This window comes from Oryzias latipes, chromosome 12 (genome assembly GCF_053564925.1).
Source record: "Oryzias latipes strain Hd-rR chromosome 12, Olatipes_Hd-rR_3.1".
Taxonomy (NCBI): Eukaryota; Metazoa; Chordata; class Actinopteri; order Beloniformes; family Adrianichthyidae; genus Oryzias; species Oryzias latipes.
In genome coordinates, this window is record NC_136248.1 from 19,318,921 (window position 1) to 19,338,930 (window position 20,010).

Here is a 20,010-nt window from a genome sequence, read left to right on the forward strand (position 1 = left end):
AAAGACAAACTCTTCAGTTTATTTGATTAGTCTCTTACAGCTAATTTTTCATCTTGTTTTCTTGTTAAATTCAAACTTTATTCATAACATTATGTATTGAACGTGCAACAAAAGCATGTTACAGATGTGAGAAAGGATTTACCACAGAAGGATATAACGTGGCTGCTGTCTGCATGCACAAATTTTCTCGTTACTGCTTCCTCCATGATTTGCTTCACCTAGAGGAGAAGTATACAGTGAGGTGTTAGTGCTAATCAGTGTGAAAGAGTCGGATAAGGTGAGATGGAGGTGAGATGTCAGGTAGGACAACCCGGGTCAGAAAAGGTTTAAGGAGGTGAGATGTCAGGTACAACAGCCTGGGCAGGAAAAGGTTAAAGACATTATATGGGGAATAAGTAATAAAGTCACAACAGTAGTTTTATTGAAACCATCTGTAAATGTGTAAACATAAGGGAAAAAAAGTATGACGTTGGGTCTAGCAGCTATATTCATATAAACATTTCTTGTGCACATCAAATGGAAATTTGCAACCATTAAATTGATAATTCTAAAGGAAATAATTCCAGAATTTTGTGTAAGCTTTACGAAAACATAAACAGCTTAGCAAACAGTGTCTTTTAACCTGAAAAAATGTATACATTTTTTCATATTAAAAAATATTCTAAATAAACAACAACGGAAAAAATATTAAGAGTTTCAAATCTGAGAGAGCTCTTCCCAAACTCCAGAAAACATGTCTTCATGGTTATTCACTCATAATTTATAATTACTGATTAATAAAAGGTGTATGTAAAAGTAAAACCTGGTCCTGTTCTCAGTCTCAGTTGATAAATAAAAAGTATTTTGCGAGTTATTTAAAGAAATGTGTCATTTAAAGAAAGAACTTACACAGTTTAACTTCTTTTTCAAATTCAATCATCTTTTGATCTAATTTAAAAGCGTTCCCGGGGGTATTTTAATTATGACTGTGCCATTTTTGGCTAAATTAAAAAACCTGTGTCATTTTCTAGAACATAGTTTCTGCAGAGCGGCAGGAGTTCATGGAAATCTCCTTCTTAGTTGTGGGCAGGAGAGTTGGCGCCGAGTAAGCACGGCCTCACTTCCCGTCATTCATTTGTTTCTATGCTCTCTCTCCTAACAGCCCCTCACAACTCAACTTAAAGTTACCAGTAAATCAAAAATGGCGAGCAATACTGAAGCTGTCCAGTCATACGGTTTTAAACCAGATACTGACTCTGACAAGGAAACCAAAGACGTATGTGAATCTGGTGGACAAAGGGGATGCATCCGAATTGAGCAAAGTAGGAAGCTTGTGACTTGCTGCTTCCACGTCCCTGCTACAAGCTTTTTCTAACTGATTCACAACAATTTGAATCAAGAAACGCTCAGAAAAAGAAATTTTATGCTCAATTTCCTTTCTATATGTCCTCCGTCGACAGAAAAATGCCACATGTTAAAAACACCAAAAACCCGTTCTTTTTATATCAGTGTGTCTTCAAACAGTGACCTTTAAAAAAACCTCATAGATCCTAATACTGTAAGTAAACATATTCATTCTTATCTTAAGTGTTAATAACCTCTTTTTTTAAAAAGCTTTTTATGTCAACTTGACAAATCATCATGTTAAAAAACTACATATTTAGACGGGTTTGTTATAATGGTCACTGCTTTGTTTCTTTTAATTAAAACACCAAATGCAGTCTTTTTTGTAATTACTCATACATATCAGTGCACAGAAAACATGTCAAACCTTTGTCATTTTGCAATATGCTACATCTTCACAGTGCAGCTTAGCCCCTCCTTGCTGCAGGATCTGAGCCACAAGAGCCATGTATTTTTTTAAGCAATGAGTCACAGGTGAGGAGAGCAGGAACACAGTAAGAATCTGGAGGTTCAAAGCTTCCTTAGTAATGGCTAAAACATCTCGCTCTCCTTTAAATAGCCATGCAGTTCTGCTGTTAGTGTCATGTGCTGCTTTCTTTATGTAGATGTTTGTATAAAAAATGCATTTATCACACCAAGTGCTTAAATTATGCTCTCTGTGATGGCTATTAGAGCACAAACTACGCAGAAAAGATGCCAAGGTCACACCTTTAAATTTGGAGCATCATCCTCAATTTCAACAAACAATCTAATTAAGGCTGAATAAATGTTAATTTGGGTCATTTTTGAGGGGGTGATCAGTAATGAATTTAAATCAGTGTAATCAGGATGATCGTCATCATTATAATCACCATCATCGTCATCCTCATACGCAAGTCTTTCAGCACTCAAAACCCAGAGCCATCTCAATATTTCTGATGATTATCAGCCTCTCTCTGATCGTTAGTCGGTTTGGGATTAGATCCAGGCCCATGCCGCGGACAGCAACGGGAAACAATGTGCGCATCCTCCGAAATACACACACAGTTGGCTCACATCCCTGTCGGTGAACATGAACAGGAATGACATTTGAGACAATAATAATAAAAATACAAATGCAACGAACCTCCTTCTTCACATTGCGTAGCAGTTTCTGTCGCGTCTCTGCCTCTATCACAGAAAAAGAACAATAATAATTTTAATAATGATGATTGGAAGCCATCTGAGAAATAATGATGATTATCATGCGACAGCGGCCGTACCTCCCATCGTGGCTGAACACGAACAGCTGTTCTGGCGGAAGTAGAAACAGAATAAAGGTCTGAGGAGGTTTTTATTTTAGGCGTACAGATGAGTTCCAGGATGGCTGATGTGCTCTAAACCACCGAATTAAACCTATCTGCTACCTCGAAGTGAACCACCACCCCTTTAAAGCCACAGGCACACGATAACGCCAACGCACAAAGATAACACTTTTTTGCTGCACAAACACAAACATTGTGAAATTTGCCATTTAGTTTCATTGTGACATAAATTGTAATTAGCCTTTAAATCTCGCTATAAAAAGCAAAGGTTTTGACCTTTTTCATCATACATCTGAGATTCTAGATGGTTTAAACAGAAGCATCCGACATAGCCTTAAAATCTATTATTATAAACATACAGTGTCAGTACTAAATTTAAGGTGTTTCAATTGTCTTAGAAAATATGCCTTACTTCATGTTTGTAAATAACGAATAGCTGCAATTATGCATACTTTTCATATCATTTTAGTGTTATCACTGATTATAATAAAAATATAGATTATGGTACTGTAGTATTAGTAGAATCCATAAAATAAATATATTTATATAGAAATGCATTCAAAGGAAGGCCGGATATACATAGGCATGGCCAAATGGGATTTTGTGCCTCTCCCGTCTCTATCCCCAGTTATTTTATTTTAAAAATGTTTTTCTAAAAAGAAATCATCCACAATAATTAAATAAACAAATAACGACAACAAACATTAAATAGACAGAGAAAAAACAAAAAAACAAAGCAGCCTCAACAGGGCACAAATCAGTGTCCTGCTTGACCTGTGCCTGTCCCTGGCCTGGTAAACGAAACATAAATCTAATCTATTTATGACATAGAAATAATCTGGGCCCAGTAAAGGGGCTGTAAAATAGTGGGAGACAGTGTAAATAAAAGGCATGATGGGAAGTCAGGGCACTTAACGCCCACGATTCTGCCCACCACCCACAGGCGAATTTCTAGGAACTCCTACCCCTTAACAGGAACCAGGAAAACAAGAGCTTTGATTCTTTTTATTTTGGCTAATACTGCATCATCATAAATAACAGACTACTGGGAACACTTTTACAATAGATCAAGAGATGATCGGAGTGGATCTCTATGAAAAAATAAACATATATTTAAAGCAATTTGTTTTATTCATCTGATCCTTAACTGAGTTCGTCAGTTAAGGATTTGACAATTATTTGTCTGTGTTTTCCTTATGATTAATTGTAACATAATTCTTTGGATTTAAGCATTCCAGAGTCGGCTTTGGGACAGATTGCTGATTAATGCAAACATTTGTTATCTATACACCAAATAACTGCCTTAAATTTTATTTTTGTCAAACAAATAATCACAGTGTCAGTAATAAATGAAAGCAATTTTAAATATCTAGGAAAATATGCCATATACACTTCTGGATGTATGAATGCATAATTACGTAAAATATCAGATTTTAGTATATATACTTGTGTATTTATTTAATAATAAATATATATCTTATAGTACTGTACTGTAAAAATATCTTTATATGCAATAGTGAACGTCTAATTAATTTCATGTGAAATTAAGTTGATCAAATACTGAATTGTTATAAATGACAAAACTGTTAAGTGAATTGTGTTACGCAGTAGCGGTTTTAGGCACGGGCCATATGGGCGATCGCCCGGGGCGGAAAAATGACGGAGGGGCGGCGCCAGTGGCTCAGCTCTTGTAAAATACTTTATGCACCACTATTGGTTTACTTATATCACGGAGTTTGTAACAGCCTGAAACCTGGCGGCGCCCCCGCCCCGCAGCTGCGCTCCCTCCTGTCTTTGAGAAGTAGACGCAAATGTGTGTGGGAAGGAGAAGGGAGGGGGCGCGGGGTGAAGAAGGAGAAGGGAGGGGGCGCGGGGTGAAGAAGGAGAAGGGAGGGGGCGCGGGGTGAAGGGTGCAGCCTGAGAGGTGAGCACGGAGCGCAAAACGCATGCGCAAACCTGGCTGGATCTTCTTCCAGGGGGGCAACGGTCGCGGGCCGCGGCTCAGTGCTTGATGAAAAAATAAAAATAAAAATTGCGCCGCCATGTAGCGAATTGGCGCCCCTGGGTGCAGCTGCACGCGCTCCTGCTGGAAATGTTTGACGAACGGGGGGCTGCAGGTATAAAAACGGTATAAAAAAATCATGCTTTTTTGGTTATTTTTGTGTGAAATGCCCAAATAAAAAATGGGAACACAAAAACAAATGTTCACTTAGATGACAGTTGGTTTAGTTGACAGACTTGATACCTATGTCAGGACATTTATGCTAAATGCAAAAACATCTGAAATATGGAGAAAAAAGGTCAAAGCTGGTGCCCAATTAGGAAAGAAAAGAGAAGAAGAGGAGAAAAGAGACAAAGAAAAGGGTAATATAGCATAGCTAGATGCACGTTTTTTAAATTAGAATGCTATCTGCCCTACAACAACAACAACGTTGCAGAGGAAAAATCTCTTGTTTGGTCTATCATGACCAAAACTGAAGGAGGCCCAAATATTGTAAATAACATCATTTTTAAGATTTTCTTCTTAAATGTTTGCTCTGCCTTAACTTGTAACATTAGTTATGATTCGTGTGTCTGTCTGCTCTGCTGTAACACAAAGTTTTTGTTGTGTTTCATTGTTGTATATTAGTTCATAATGTTAAATAAGCTGTGATGGTAGCATGCTGCTGCTGCTGCTGCTGCTGCTGCTGTTGTTAGCTTTTCAAAACTCCAGTTGATCAAGTCATACCTGAGATCACCAATGTCTCAGGAGCAACTCACTAACCTGCTGTTGTTAGTATCAATCATTCGGGGGGGAGCAGATTTCATATGATGACGTTATTGACAAGCTTGCATCAGGAAGGCAACAAAACGTTAGGTTTTAGTTAGTGTTTTCTGTTCTTAGTGCTGCAGTTACATTTATTCTAGTGTATTATTAGTGTGATTTGTAGTTTATAATATTTATTTCAGATTATTTGTGTTTGATTAAATATTTCCTAACTGTATTTTCAGTTACAATAAATGGACAAAGTGACTCTATGGGGGGGGGGGGGGGGGGCCAGAGGAGGGTCTCGCCCGGGGAGTAATTCAGGGTAGAACCGCCACTGGTGTTACGTAAAATAGTTTAGTTATCGAAGGAAGGAGGAGGAGGAGGAAGAGGAAAGGGAGCAGTGTGAGTGAGGAAGCTTGGTTTCTATTGGAATGAGACAGACGTCGCTTTGTTCGGGAGGAGGGAGGGAAGACAGCCGCTAGTTAGAACCGATCCTCCTCACAGTACAGTCTGGCGAGGCGCTCTATCCCGGCTTGTCTTCGTGTTTCCGCCTCGTTATTTATCTCCAACAACAGTGCTCTTGGACGGCGAGGACTTCCACCGAGGGATGTCAAAGCGAGTGCGAAGCCGAGAGGTCTGCGCTGATTGCAGCGCCCCGGGTACGATGGCAAAACAAGCTAGCGTCAATGCTAATCAGTTAGCCTCCTTATTCAGCGCTTAACGTTAGCTAGCCCCGGTAAAATGAACGCACTGTGACACTTGTTAGCAAATAGCAACATGTATGCTTGACGTTTTTAGTAGTAAGATTTTTCAATTTTCTAACGAATTTAAGTTTGTGTGTGAAAACGAGAAACTTGTTACGGCGGGAACTTTATTAAAATAACGGCTAGCTTGTAGGCGTTTGTATCGTAATATATTTACGTAACAAATCAGCACAGAACTAGCTTTATTTAGCCTATTTTGTTCTTTTAAGATAAAGTGTCTCTACGACATATTTAAGAGAATGTCGCCTAGTCCCTTAGTTTTCCCGGCTATAGTTGTATGCTATTTGGTTACAGATTTGTGGTTGTTGAAAGTTGGATAACAATTTCAAATGTGTTGTAGAGCCACGCTGGGCGTCTGTGAACAGGGGTGTGTTGATCTGCGACGAATGCTGCAGCATCCACCGAGGTCTGGGGCGACACAGCTCTCAAGTCCGACATCTGACTCATTCTGCTTGGCCACCCTCTCAGCTGCAGGTGTGGAGGAGGACGTAGCATCCTTAAAACTAATCATCATGTTTGAAATAATCAGTTAGTGAAATGTATTTTCAGCTTACAAAATTGCTGTTTTTTTATTGTATAGATGGTACAGACATTGTATGGAAATGGTGCAAACTCTATTTGGGAGCATAGCCTTCTGGACCCTTCCTCTTCAGTCAGTGGGAAACGCAAAGCTAACCCTCAAGACAGAGTTCAGTAAGTTTGTTTATTTATTTTTGGAGGTTTTCATCTGTAAATGCTGATTTGATTTCTGTACGCTTGTTTGCTCCTTGAATACCGTACAATTTTATTGACAACTTCCGGTCAGTGAATATGCAAAGCTGGCCGTATTTGCCTTAAATGTCATGCCAAGTCATCCCTAACTAACTTGGAAAGTCACTGATTTGGAACAGCAAAAAAAAGAGAAATACTTATATGCAGCCTTCTAACCACGTTGGCTCTATTTGATCACAGCTGACCTATTTTATGGGTTATTTATTAAGTTCATTAAATGTCACTGTTCCCTTTTATGTGAATGCTCTTAAGGTAACAACATATACACTTTCCAAGGTGTTTTCATCCAAGATAAACAGTTTATAGGGATTTGCAGAGTTTTAATGTGTTTGAGTTAATAAACTGTGGTTTATGTAGTAAAGAGAAGCAGTAAGTCACACACAAACTCATCTGGGTGTAGTTTAATCTCACAGTGAGAGCAAATGCAAAAGACCCATTCTCATAAAAGTCATGCCTTTATGGTATTTTTCTAATGATGGAGAACATATTTAAAGAAAATTAGGGTGCAAATTGCATTTCTGTAATTTTCAAAATATACAGTTTGAAAAAGCTTGTAGCTGTGACATAGGAGCTACAGGCGGCAGGCCACAAGATCTCTGCTCTACCCCAATTTTTATGAATCGATCCTTTGTTTTCCTCATCCAAGCTGGAATTGGGCTCAAAGCTGTGCAGCTAGAGAGCTCCAATATTACTGCCAATTTTGTTTTACCTGTAAGTTAGGAGGAGAGTGTGTAAACAGATGGATGATGGGATGTGTGTGTGTGTGGGAGGGGGGTTGCTTTGCGCCATCAGTCGCAACTCGGGATTTAAAACAGCATAAAATATCATCCTAAAAATGACATAAATATAATTAAAATACCACTGGGAATGCTTTTAAAACGGATCAAAAGATGATCAGAGTGGGTCTTTAAATCATTTAGCAGGCCTGACATGCAGCAACTTTCTCAGAGAATAAAGAACGTTGAATAAAGCATTGATCTCATTTGGAGGACAGAATAGAAATAGGGCCACTCAGAGCACATCAGTTGGGGAAACGATGCATTGGTAGCTCTGTGTCCCTTGCTCCATTTATAAACTACTTTGACCGTTAGTGCCCTAGCACAGCCAACATGTATGCCAGTACAGTATGGATAGTGTGTTCTATTGGTTGTGAGACTCTTCACTCACAGCAGCACCATCCCATTCCCTGAGTCCAGGAGTTGATGCCATGGCACACTTTTGGAAAGTCCAGTTCATTTCATTTAATCAAAATATATTAAGCTGCTTTATAACACTAACAGTGGGATGTCTTACTTAAAAAAAAAAAACTGTCTGCAAAGTATTTTAATCAATCAGCCGTACATATAAAAATAAACTTTTTGGTGTGATGGATTGTAAAATAACTCACATTTCTTTACACAGAATGAATATTTCTTTTGTACTGTTGTTTTACTGTAGGCAGTCATAGCAGGGTTGTTTTGGTTAGAAACCAATAATACCAAATACCAGTTCTAAGTGATCCAGGTTTTGACCATTTTGATCATTTGACCATCATTTCTTTTCAGTCCTAACAAAACAGAGTTCATTAAGGCAAAATATCAGATGTTAGCATATGTGCATCGGATGCCATGCCGGGATGATGACAGTGTGGCAGCAAAAGATCTCAGCAAGGTACTATTGTTTTTTTATCTAAAGAAATATTCCCAACGTAGGTTCAGTTTAATTTTTCATTTAATACTGTTTCGGAGGATGTAGCAGACCGATTATCTAAATATAGCTTGTTGTGTTAAAGTTTTTAAAGTCTTAAAGTTCTGTTCATTATATTACAGCAATAGTACATTTCTCTAATTGTTTTTTAGCAACTCCACTCCAGTGTGCGAACAGGGAACCTGGAGACCTGCCTCAGGCTCTTATCATTGGGATCACAGGCCAACTTTTTCCATCCTGTGAGTGTATTAGAATAAACAGAAGTCAATGTTGCTTTATTTAAAGTTTCTGTTTTTACTAAAGTTTGAACACTCTTATTTTTAAACATTAGGAGAAAGGAAACACGCCGCTTCACATAGCAGCTAAAGCAGGTCAGATTCTGCAAGCAGAACTGCTGGCGGTTTATGGAGCTGATCCCGGAGCTCTGGATTCCAGTGGAAAAACGCCCATTGATTATGCAAGGTAAAGAAAAAAAAAAGTACCATTTTCTGTTATAAAAAGTCATAACTTCATGTAAAATCACTTTGCTGTATAGAGCATGACATCTAGCATAGTATGTCACTTCTTGTTTATTTGTCACCTGTGGCTTTTGTTTTTAATAGTCGAGAAAAAAAACCTCAACAAACCGCCAGATATTCTTTTACCATTGTTAAAACCGTCACGCCTGCAGTGCAGCTGCAAGCATCAGCAGACAATAGTGTGCAGGAAATGACAAACATCCTATGTGTGTGTGTGTGTGTTTGCTTGCATTTGGACAAAAATACATGTGCTATTTCTGTGAAATGTTAGGGGCTTTCCACTAAATTCAATTCAATTTGATTTATATATCCCAAATTCACAACAGTCGTCTCAATGGGCTTCGTACCGGTAAAAGTAGCAGCAATGTGTCCTTACTTCAATTTGTCAAAAACATTGAATGAAAACTGGTCAAATTATTTAAAAAACTCTCAATTTCACACTTATCATTGAGTTCCATCATAAATGGTCTTCTCAACACCACACAAAACTTTACTATAACAGTATATACATTTACTGTTACAAATGGAAAAAAAAAAAGTTTACATCAAAAAGAAAAATTAACAAAACAATCTTATTGGTGTTACCTGAAAGGTTTCAGCAGCGTTTGTGTTTAAACGAGTGTAACTTGCTTTCTGCAGAGAAGCCGGGCATCAGGAGCTGGCAGAGAGGCTTGTGGAAATACAGTATGAACTCACAGACCGCTTAACGTTTTACCTTTGTGGGAGACGACCAGGTACGTGTGAGATGCTGAAGTCGCAGGTGATGCTTTAGGAGAAAAGATGATGACCTGTATCTTTTTTTTCTCTTTAATTCTGTTTTAGATCACAGAAATGGACAGCATTTCATCATCCCTCAAATGGCAGACAGGTAATAGCCATGCTTCACTTTGCTGCTACATGTTTGCACAAGGGCTGGGAAATGTAGCAAATATACTTGAGGGATCTTGAAATGATTGATGGGAGATTTCTAAAAAGAGCGTATGATAAACTGGAGGATGTTTTAAACTATTTACAAGTGATTTCTGTAGTTTTGTTGACGTTTCTCCTGTCTCACTCTCAGCAGCAGACAGAAAACTTCTCTGCACATGGGTGTTGTTCCATCTGGGGACAAATTAGTTTTAGTTTGCAAAATAAAAGGAGCATCAAGAGCATGTATGAGCTTAAAAAGAAGTGGGAAGAAATGGGTCAGATTATTATTTTTTTAATTGAAAAAACAATTTCTGTGGAGCCATTAAAAAAGTAATTATCTGCAAGAAATGCAGTAAAACAATAAACAAAGTGGGAGCCTCACCACAGATCTGATCCTACTTCAAAAAATGTTTTTCTCTACAACAAGAGGGATTTGTGTGGCAGCAAAATGCAAAACAAGCTAGCTAGCCACAAAACAAAGGACTGCAACCCTTTTGCTTGTAAAATTAGGCCAACATGAAAAAAAAAAATTAAAATCACATGACTATTTTACCTTTATTTAGCTGTTTTTTTCTGAGCTTGATTAAGATTTAAGTTCACTGTGTGCAGCATGTTTACAAAGTAATTGTCTCATGTTAACCTTCGTTTTGAAACTTCTTGATTTTTCTTTTGTGCTCTGTAGCTTTTTTCTTTCTATTTTACCTTTTTAATCGATCAATTTTAACATTTATGCCGAGGGAATGCATTTTATTTTGAAATCTCTTTCTAGCAGATTCTTGTGGTTAATTGTCGTTTTAAATATCCATGAGTGCGTAATTACCAAAAGTGAGGTTTTTTTTTTTTAGTTTGTCAAAAATAAGGGAGTAGCTCAAAATAAATAGTTAAATATAAACTAGATTGTATTTTTGATTACCCATTTGGTATTTTAATGCATTTTATGCTAACTTCTATATTATAAGCATTTTTAGAGAAGGTTTGATCAAATTAAGATCTATAAAATATTATGTTTTGGGAAAAGGTCAAAATAATTTTGAAATATTAGAAAAACATCAAATCGCCCCACCCTAAGTAGTAAAATATTTTTAAACCTTGGAGGGTTGTGATGGAGGAGAAACACCAGCAAAGATATTTTCTTTAGTAATCGGACTACATTCCTGAATTAGATTATAGTTTTGGCAAATATAATGTTAGTAGAGCTTTGTAGTTACAGTTGTGTATTTTTTCTACTGTGCTTCATTGGATTAGAAATAAGTAAGTACCTTTTGCCACGTTCCCTGATCGTATGAATTTTTTTTCAGCAGGACAAATGATAAATAAATGAAACGTCTTTCTCCACAGCAGTCTGGATTTGTCGGAGTTTGCAAAAGCGGCCAAGAAGAAACTGCAATCGGTGAGACGTTTATAGATTCAGTTTTTTCCTGTGGCTTTACTAATGTTTCCTTTTATTCCCTTGTGATGCAGCCGTTCTAAAATAGAACCATAACTCAGCTTTTTTTGTGTTCTTTGGTTATTTTTTTGTGCGTTCATGTCTACAGTTAAATAACCACCAGTTTGAAGAACTTGCCATGGATGTTTATGATGAAGTGGACAGAAGGGAAACGGATGCAGGTGGAATAATTAATAATTAAAAAAAGTTCGGACTTTAAATTGGAGTTTTTACTAGAGCTAAATGCATCTTTTCTTCTTTCCAGTCTGGTTGGCCACTCAGAACCACAGCACACTTGTAACAGACACCACTGTTGTGCCTTTTCTGCCCGTAAATCCTGAATACTCGTCAACCAGAAACCAGGTGAATAGTTAAGTATGTGTAGCTATGCAACTTTTCAATAGAATTCAGCTTAATGGTACCTGTAGTTTATTATTTCCTTTTCTAAATTTGCACCTTTAGGGTCGTCAGAAATTGGCACGATTTAGTGCTCATGAATTTGCCACCCTGGTCATTGATATTCTAACAGACGCTAAACGACGGCAGTGGGGTAATTTCTGTGAAAGCCCTAAAGGTATAAACTTGTGTTTTTTGCTCCCATCTTAATGTATTTTATGAGGTTTTTAGAACTGTTGGTTCCACCGGCTCGCAGACTCCTTTCATAAAATCAATAATGTACGGCCCAAAGGGTTTTCTAAAACTTTGTACGATTTATTGATTGTGATTGGCTAAATTACATTTTAAGCTGATGTAAACCTGTGGCAACAATGTCACCGGAATCCTACTGTGACCCTTTAAGCTCATTTCTTAAATGTCAACTGTCAATCAAAAAAGACAGGTTCACAGCAAGGGCAGCTTCTTCCAGGATAAGTAGAAATTTGAGTATTTTTCCAGGAAAATATAACACGACTGAGTCTGTCCAATATTCCAAGAGACTCTGGCTGTTTTCAAGGAGTTCAATATCACAAGGGACTGCCAGACGATACATGCTAACTACAACAAGCTAACTGGGAATGATCTGTGTGAAAAATTTCTGTCCTTTTGGTAAAAACACATTTAAATGTATTTGTTTTTTATGTGAAGAAATGAAAAGTGTGCCTTTGCAAAAAAAAAACACGTTAATTTGCATTTTTATGTTATTGAAATAGTTCAAGAATGTCAGGCTGAATAGTTTGCCTTTAAACATTTTCACCTCATCAAATCTGTCCCTCTTTATAAACTATGTCCAAGCCTGCTTTTATTTGTGCACATAGATGTCTAAATTCAGTAAACAAACAAACAAACAAAAAATACCCCACAATTTTCCGTGTTTATGTAGCTACAGTTATAGTTGTTGTATGTTTTTTCCAGAAAATGTGGAGCTGATTTTGCAGGGAATTGGTAGTCGCCATAACAGTGAGAGCCAAGATAATGACCAGCCAGATTATGACAGTGTGGCTTCAGATGAAGACCCAGTGCTGGAAGCGACATGCAGAGACAGCTGCAATGATGGACGCACCAAGGTCAGTCTCTACACTTAAACTCGTCCTCTGGCCTGGCTCTTTGTGTCAATCAAACTGGACTCTGTACATTTATATATCTTCTGCTGCAGAGCTCAGAGTCTTCGGACTTGTCTGATGGACCTATAACAGTTCAGGAATTTATGGAGGTGAAGAGTGCCCTGACTGCATCAGAAGCCAAAATACAGCAGCTGCTGAAAGTCAATTGCCACCTCAGTGAAGAGCTGCGGGTGATGCAGAATAAGGTTAGTTCGTTTCCCTTTGACTCATGCAAAATATGGGTTTTCCTGCTGGTGGTCTGTTTGAGTGACAAACTATACTTCCTGATAAACTTTTGTTTTTTGAAGACAAGAATATATGTTCACTAAAATAAAAACATTTTATCATTGTACAAGGGTTTAGATTAAGCTAATGTGTTTAGTTCCAAGCGCTGGCATCTTGAAGGGAAAAAAACATTAATACATCTACCTTGTACTTTCATGTCAGTCTGGCTGGGTTTTAGGAAATGCTGCAGAATCTATGTCCTAGAAAACAACACAGGTTTTTATTTTATTTTGCCTAAAAACAACAAAATTATAATTTAAAGTCCACTGGGAACACTTGAAATAGATGAAAAGATGAGACTCGAGATGATCAATTTGAAGCTTCTGGCACTTCCAAAGAATGAACACTAGGGGGCATAATGTCCTTGTCAGAATTAAGGAGCTTTGAAAAAGTTTTAATCAGGGGTGAAAGTGGATTTTTGTTTATGCTGCTACTGCAAGTTTCATTAACATAGTTTTTTGATAGCAAAAAATGCAGATTAGGGCTGTACTGATTAATTGGTTCATCCAACCAAACTGATCAGTCTGATTCAAGTTGTTAATTTAATCAAATCTAACTATACAGTTATAAGATCATTTCAAAATGAAATAAATTGATCATATATATGTATATGTCTACGCTATTGTAAAGATAAAACATTCTAAATGAATTATAAAAATGAAAAACTACTATATTACAATTCAACTTTTAATTACTGGTATATGATATTTGAGACATATATGACATTTAAAACAAATTTGAAACAATACAACACAAAACACTGCAACCACAACAACAGAATGCAAATTAAAATGTGTAAGACAAAATAAACAACAACACTTGGATCACGTGCTGCTGCTGCGCATGTAACGAAGCCCCCACTCCTCACCCCCACCCGCTACGCGCAAACACTGATGAATTGACCAGTCATGTGTGGCCTGAAGAAGGGAAATAAAAGAGGTTAAAAAAAATGGTATTTTCGAAAAAATAAACGGCTTGTGCCTTTCACTCCAAACATAATCTCTAAAAGAACCGTTTCATCTGCAACAGACACATTAAACTATTGTTTTACAGAATTACACCGAAAAATGAACCTTTTAGCCATCAAATTCTGTCTGTGATAGAATAAACGCTGGGGCTACTAAAGGCAGGTAAATGGTATGCATGTCCATCTTTACAACAATTCGGATGTTGTTTGTTTTCGTGGGAGACGCCAGCGAAAGGCGGTGCCTCAGAGATCGAGTCGTCTTACTTCTGAGAAGGAAAAGAGTTCACGAAAATAACTCATATTTCATAAATGATTTGTTCTTTGGTGTGCCCAAAGTAATACATGTTCACATGTATGGATATAGTTTACTATGAAAGGCTTAAGAAAAGCATGGAGTATGCCCTTTAAAAACAGCATTGTTGTTTTATTTTCCTCAAAATATTCTTTATTTACACTAAAAATACTTGCTGCCTGACCTGTTTCAGCCTTCATTTTTCCAACCACACGTACAACCTTTTTCAGAGGCATAAATTGACTGGATCCTTCTGTTTTATGTGAGAGAAATACTCCCATGTTGCATCAGACCTAACTAATAGGATCTAAATCCCACTTGTACTTTGCACTTATATGTCGGTGATGCAGGTAGCTACCATGTTTGACCAACCAAATCCCAAAACTGAACGAGTTCTCTTTTGTGTGTTTTTTGTTCAGTCGCAGAGTTGCTTTTCTATAAATAAGGGTAACCAACATAGTGGAAAATTCTAATGGGGCTATCTTAAGTATTTAACTCAAAATACATGTTTTTGTTCAGAAAGAAGCAATAAAAAAACACTTGGAGTCTTGTTTCTGTTCTAATGATAGAAGTGTCTCTGTGAGATCAGGCCGTAGGCAAAGCTTTAACTGAAACATGTTTTTTCTTCCACAGCTGAGCTCCCTGCAGACTGAAAACACAAGTCTGCGTTGGCAAGGCCCCGGCAGACAGCAGCAACCCCACGGACCCTTGGGTCGTCACTCGTGCCGTGGAGGTCGAGCCATGTCCATGTACGAGACTGGCTCGTCTCCAAGGCAGTACTCCCATAGACTGGAACCACCTAGGCCTGACGACGGAGTCATCCTACAACCCTTTCCTTCCAATGTAAGCACAGGAGCTCGGATGCTGCCAGTTGTTGCTCTTTGACAGTGCCTGGCTTTGGGCTGGTGTCGGTTTTTCATTTATTTCATCATTGACTGCATCACAGTAGAGAATTCTCAACCTGGTTTGACCCCTTTCTAGATTGGTAGGGGTCCTTTGGGGACAGCTGCCTCCTCCCTCCCTACCTTCCCCTCTCCCCTGTCGTGGCCGAGGGATGAGAGATCTCGACGGGTTAAGTACCGAAAGTCCCCCTCGCCTCAGAGGCAGCTCCAGGGGACGGTGGAACTGTTCCCCTGCAGTCTTCTCTCTGCTGACCTGCGTCTTTGAATCGCTTTTTTAGCAGCATGCATGCACAGCAGTGCCTCTGCTACAGTTCAGTCATCTGAGTAACCCCAGTAAACACCAGAGCTGCTGAAACGCTGCACCACAGCTGTTTGACAGATCACACTACATCCGTGTCCGGTTCCCATGGAAGATAGAATGGCTTTTCACAGTTTGCTCGGTAGTAAAAGACACTGACAAAACCTTCAGTTAGCATCCAGACGTCTTTGCATATACTAATGACTGTCTGACACATGTGGAACTGATCGTGTACCACTCTTCTTTCTGCTTTACATGAAATACCTCTGTCAGAAATGCATGATTCTAAATCAGGTGCACCTGCAGTTGCTGTGAGAACAAGCGTGTCGATCATAGCAGCGTTTGTGTAGCACTGTACTGATGGGAATCCACTGGTGTCCCATTAGGGCTGCAGCCTGGGAGGACAGAGCAGCATGCTGGAGAATGACTATGACAGAAAACCCAACCACCGGGAACTGGAGGCTGGGTGAGTCAGAACGCTTAAGGTTCAATTCCCACCTTACTGCTCACGATGTGCATTGATTGGTTGCATAACAAAGAAGAACAAAAAACATAAAGAAGTTGCTCCGGAGTACAAAGTCGCACTTTTGGCAGAAAAGTGCAACACTTCTAAGCAAATCTGCTAAGCCTGGCGAAATGCTGCATTGACACTTTCAGGGTTCTGACTTTTTCCTTAATAAAGAGAAGAACCACACAGGAGATGAGAACGTTTGCCAGACTTCTACAGAAGGAGATTCGGTCTGTGTCAGCGCGAACTGTCACAGAGGAGTTTTGCCTTCTCAGTAAATCCAGTCTGGTTTTATCGGTGGCCGGGGTAGATAACAGAAAAGTAGGTCATTCAATCAAGCAGTACAGGAACATCATATTCATGTATAATCAGAACTTTTTAGGTCATTGTTTTCTTACTGAAGGATAGAACTTAGACAATCATATCATGGTGATAATAGTGTGTAAGCAAATGATAATTACATAACCCTAACAGACACCAAACATAATTCATGCATCAAATGCACACCTTAACACACTTTTGTTTATTAACCAACCAGCTTTGATGAAAACGTCCACTATTTTTATTTATGATAAATATCCTAAACTCAACCCGAAGAGTGTCATGATGCTGCTTTTAGCTTGTGGCTCTATTCATAAATCCATTATATGCTTTTAGAAATTTCACTTTATCTGTTTCTGTCTCCTTTTATGGGCATTATATTTAAAAATATCTTTTCTGCAGTCCCCTTGCAGCCTTTGAAGCAGGAGATCCAGAGGAGGAAGGTGAAGAGGATGCCACCCTGCCTTGCACTGAAGATGTTATCTGTAAGACGGAACAGATAACGAAGAATATTCAGGAGCTTCTGAGAGCTGCCCAGGAGACCAAACATGAAAGGTGAGACTTCTTACAAACAACCACAGTTAAAGGTTTTGACATTGTTTTCTTTTTTTTTGTTTCATTTACAAAAATGTTCAGGAAAAGCACAGTTGTCAGAACGTTTTTTTGTTTTACAGTCATTTCAGTGTGAAGGGGGCCTCTAGAGTCTTTAAAAGTTGGTTCATACTGTGGGATTTTGCAAGCAGGGTTGGAAGAACAACTTCAGATCTCCTCAAAGTTTCCCAATAGAAAACTTTGAGGAAAAAAACACCAGCATCGGCACAAACAGCTGACTTAGTGGAAGGAAAAGCTCCTCTTTGAAGCAGGAGAGGAAAGAAAAGGAAGTTTGGCTTTTCGTTGTGATAATAAAATGCTAAAAAAAAGACATCTATGGGATGAAGGTCAGTCCAACATGTTCCCACACACACAGACACACTACTCCGCTTTCCCTCAAAACCACAGCCAGCTTAAATGTTTGACCAATAACAAGCTGAAAGAAACAAATATGTAAGACTGAAAACAAACAAAAAAAACCTACATTTAGACGTGTGTGTCCTCCTAGAACCAGTCTTTGTTCATCGGAAGATGAGGTTTCAGCCTGGTAACACACATAGTCAACATAAATACAAATCAAATCCCTTTATATTACCTTGGTTCTAAAATTTGTCAAAGTTTTGGAAGAATCTCATTTCATGGTCTTACATTAAGTAGAGGGCGATTAATGTTTGATTCCTTACAACAATAGTATTGTTCCAGTGTAGGAAAGTAGTTGTTACTCGTTACAGGTCCTCAATTTAAGCAAAGGTTTAGTGATTGCTTTTCAGTTAAAAATTAACTTGTTCTTTATCCATTTTAAGTCATAAATTCTGTTTATGTATCATCTCATAACAGCAGTCTGAGTAAATAATGCAAAGTACGTTCAATGAAGCAGATTCTAAGAGTCTTTTCTGAAGACTTCACAATACTTTTATGAAGTCACATTATTAAGGATGTGTGATAGTTTTGCGGGGGGTTGAAATTGCTTGTAGAAGTCTGACAATAAATCATGTATGTAAAAATGTACTGAAGGGAAACGCTTTAACAATAGAAAAGGGACTTTAAGACGACAACAGTGTGTTTGAAAACTGAATAGGTGACATGTAATCAAATCCTTCTGCCACAGCTTTCTACCTTGCTCTGAAAAGATCTGCATGGCTGTGACAGAAATGGCGACCTTGTTTCCAAAGGTAAGCAACAGCTCTGTGCCAGTTTCCTGGTGCTCCATTTGTGATGTCGTTTAGCTAAACTGTTTTTTCTTTTTCATCAAATCTTCATCAATCCCCCTATAACACCCCCATCCCTCCTCAACAGAGGCCATCCTTGGAGACGGTGCGGAGTTCTCTTTCTCTGCTGACCTCCAGTGCCAGCCGGCTCCACGCAGAGTGCCAGAAGGCTGCAGAGCACAGTCCTTCCCCATCCGACATCCAGCTAGTCACTCAGGTGGTCATCCAGTGCGCCTATGATATTGCCAAGGCAGCCAAGCAGCTCGTTACTGTGACAACCAAAGAGAACACCAACTAACTAGAACCTGTACATTACTGATGCATTCATTACATTTTTTTTATTCCTCACAAATGTTGTTTTGTTTTCTTTAATAATCAGTGTTTGTTTTCTGATAGGAATCAGTGAAAGTTAGCACATCCATTGCTTGATGTGATCATGTCTTAAAATAGGATGCCATGCAAAACTCTCAATCAGTCCAAAGCTTGTTTGTTTTGCCTTTATTTCATCCACACGTGAACACAACTGTGTTCATCGGTTGGAGTAAACCTGTTACTATGTCTTACCTCACAAATGTAAACCACTCAACTTCCAAGTGCAATGTTTTGTATGTGTGTGTGCATGTGTGTGTGCGTGTGGGCTTATTTTTTTCCCTGTAGAGTTGTAGTACACTCACGTTGTGCTTTTAGTGGCCTAATGTCTTTCCAACCCAAAAATCTGACGTTTATTTTCCACTTCAATTTTCTCCAACAGTGTTGCTTGAACAAATCGTGGCAATGCTGCTCGCTTCGAGTCCATGTTTGTTTAATTAGGCAACTGTGATTTTACAAATATCCAGCAAATGTGTCCTCTCCACGTTAAAGAGGTATTGACTGACAAAATATCAGTAGTTGCAGGACATTACAGCCAATCTGCAATGTTGTGTTTGTGTGCTCGTGCAGGAAAAAAAAAGATTTGCTTATAAAGATGGCGTGTATGAAGCCCACTCTGAATTTTATAGCATTATGCAATTATATAAGATGTATGTATCCATGCAATTCTTTATCTGAGTAATACAAATGATAGTCTATTTATAAACTGTATGTCATACCTCTAATGAAATATCAGTGTTTATTTTCATAAGCTTATGGTTTATGCTTGGGATGTCTTAGCTCACAGTAAATCTAGTCAATTTTTGTGTGTGTGTAAGGTGTGCTGCTGTATCTCAGTGTTTTAACCATGCTTTGTGTGGTCAGACATGTACTGCTTTGTTTACAGCCAGTGATAAAGGTAACCATGCCGTCAGTGTACCTGTGGTAGATCATTGCTGTGAGCCGCAGGAGTTCAATCCAGAGGTGGAAAGGTGATTTGAAGCTCGCCTCGTTCTGCTTTTATTTTACTCAGGTTGTACTAAGAGTTGGTGGAATGCATTTACAGAAAAATATATTTTTAGTAGACCACCACCCCGATTAAGATAAAAAAGCTCAAACAAATCAGTTTTATTATAAATATGCATTTTAAACTATTCTGCTTGCTTTTCATAAGTCAAATCAAAGGTGTTGGTTTTAAAATGTAGTTTAACACAAAGGGAAGAGTCTCACTTTTTTTTCTAGTGCTCTCATTCAGCCTCCGTG

At 38.4% G+C, this 20,010-nt stretch overlaps 2 protein-coding genes across 8 annotated transcripts in view; one reads left to right on the forward strand and one right to left on the reverse strand.

Moving 5' to 3' along the window:
• The window catches only part of sgsm1b (small G protein signaling modulator 1b), a 41,503-nt gene extending 38,692 nt beyond the window's left edge, over nt 1–2,811 (reverse strand). For 3 of the 4 annotated variants that reach the window (XM_004074916.5, XM_078956263.1, XM_078956264.1), the window contains exons 1-3: nt 2,625–2,811; nt 2,489–2,532; nt 143–218 (exon numbers count right to left, since the gene is read on the reverse strand). In XM_004074916.5, the coding sequence (XP_004074964.1) occupies nt 143–218; nt 2,489–2,532; nt 2,625–2,631 (127 nt within the window). In that variant the 5' untranslated portion in view covers nt 2,632–2,811. The remainder of the gene's footprint in view (nt 1–142; nt 219–2,488; nt 2,533–2,624) is intronic. The other variant, XM_078956265.1, reaches the window with a different exon arrangement.
• A 2,872-nt stretch (nt 2,812–5,683) lies between these two features.
• git2b (G protein-coupled receptor kinase interacting ArfGAP 2b) lies at nt 5,684–19,686 on the forward strand. Of its 4 annotated transcripts, none has more exons than XM_011481807.4 (20): nt 5,725–6,074; nt 6,520–6,653; nt 6,760–6,872; nt 8,495–8,600; nt 8,789–8,875; nt 8,968–9,098; nt 9,794–9,888; nt 9,977–10,022; nt 11,402–11,453; nt 11,599–11,671; nt 11,755–11,852; nt 11,952–12,063; nt 12,840–12,991; nt 13,081–13,233; nt 15,205–15,414; nt 15,553–15,642; nt 16,158–16,237; nt 17,003–17,155; nt 18,300–18,363; nt 18,488–19,686. In XM_011481807.4, the coding sequence occupies exons 1-20, from the start codon at nt 6,023–6,025 to the stop codon at nt 18,695–18,697; spliced, it is 2,211 nt and encodes a 736-aa protein (XP_011480109.1). In that variant the 5' UTR covers nt 5,725–6,022; the 3' UTR covers nt 18,698–19,686. The 4 variants fall into 4 exon arrangements, with proteins under 4 accessions (XP_078812393.1, XP_011480109.1, XP_011480110.1 ...); XM_011481808.4 differs by having other exon boundaries at nt 11,405–11,453; XM_078956267.1 differs by lacking the exon at nt 15,553–15,642 and having other exon boundaries at nt 5,684–6,074.
• The last annotated feature ends 324 nt before the right edge of the window (nt 19,687–20,010 follow it).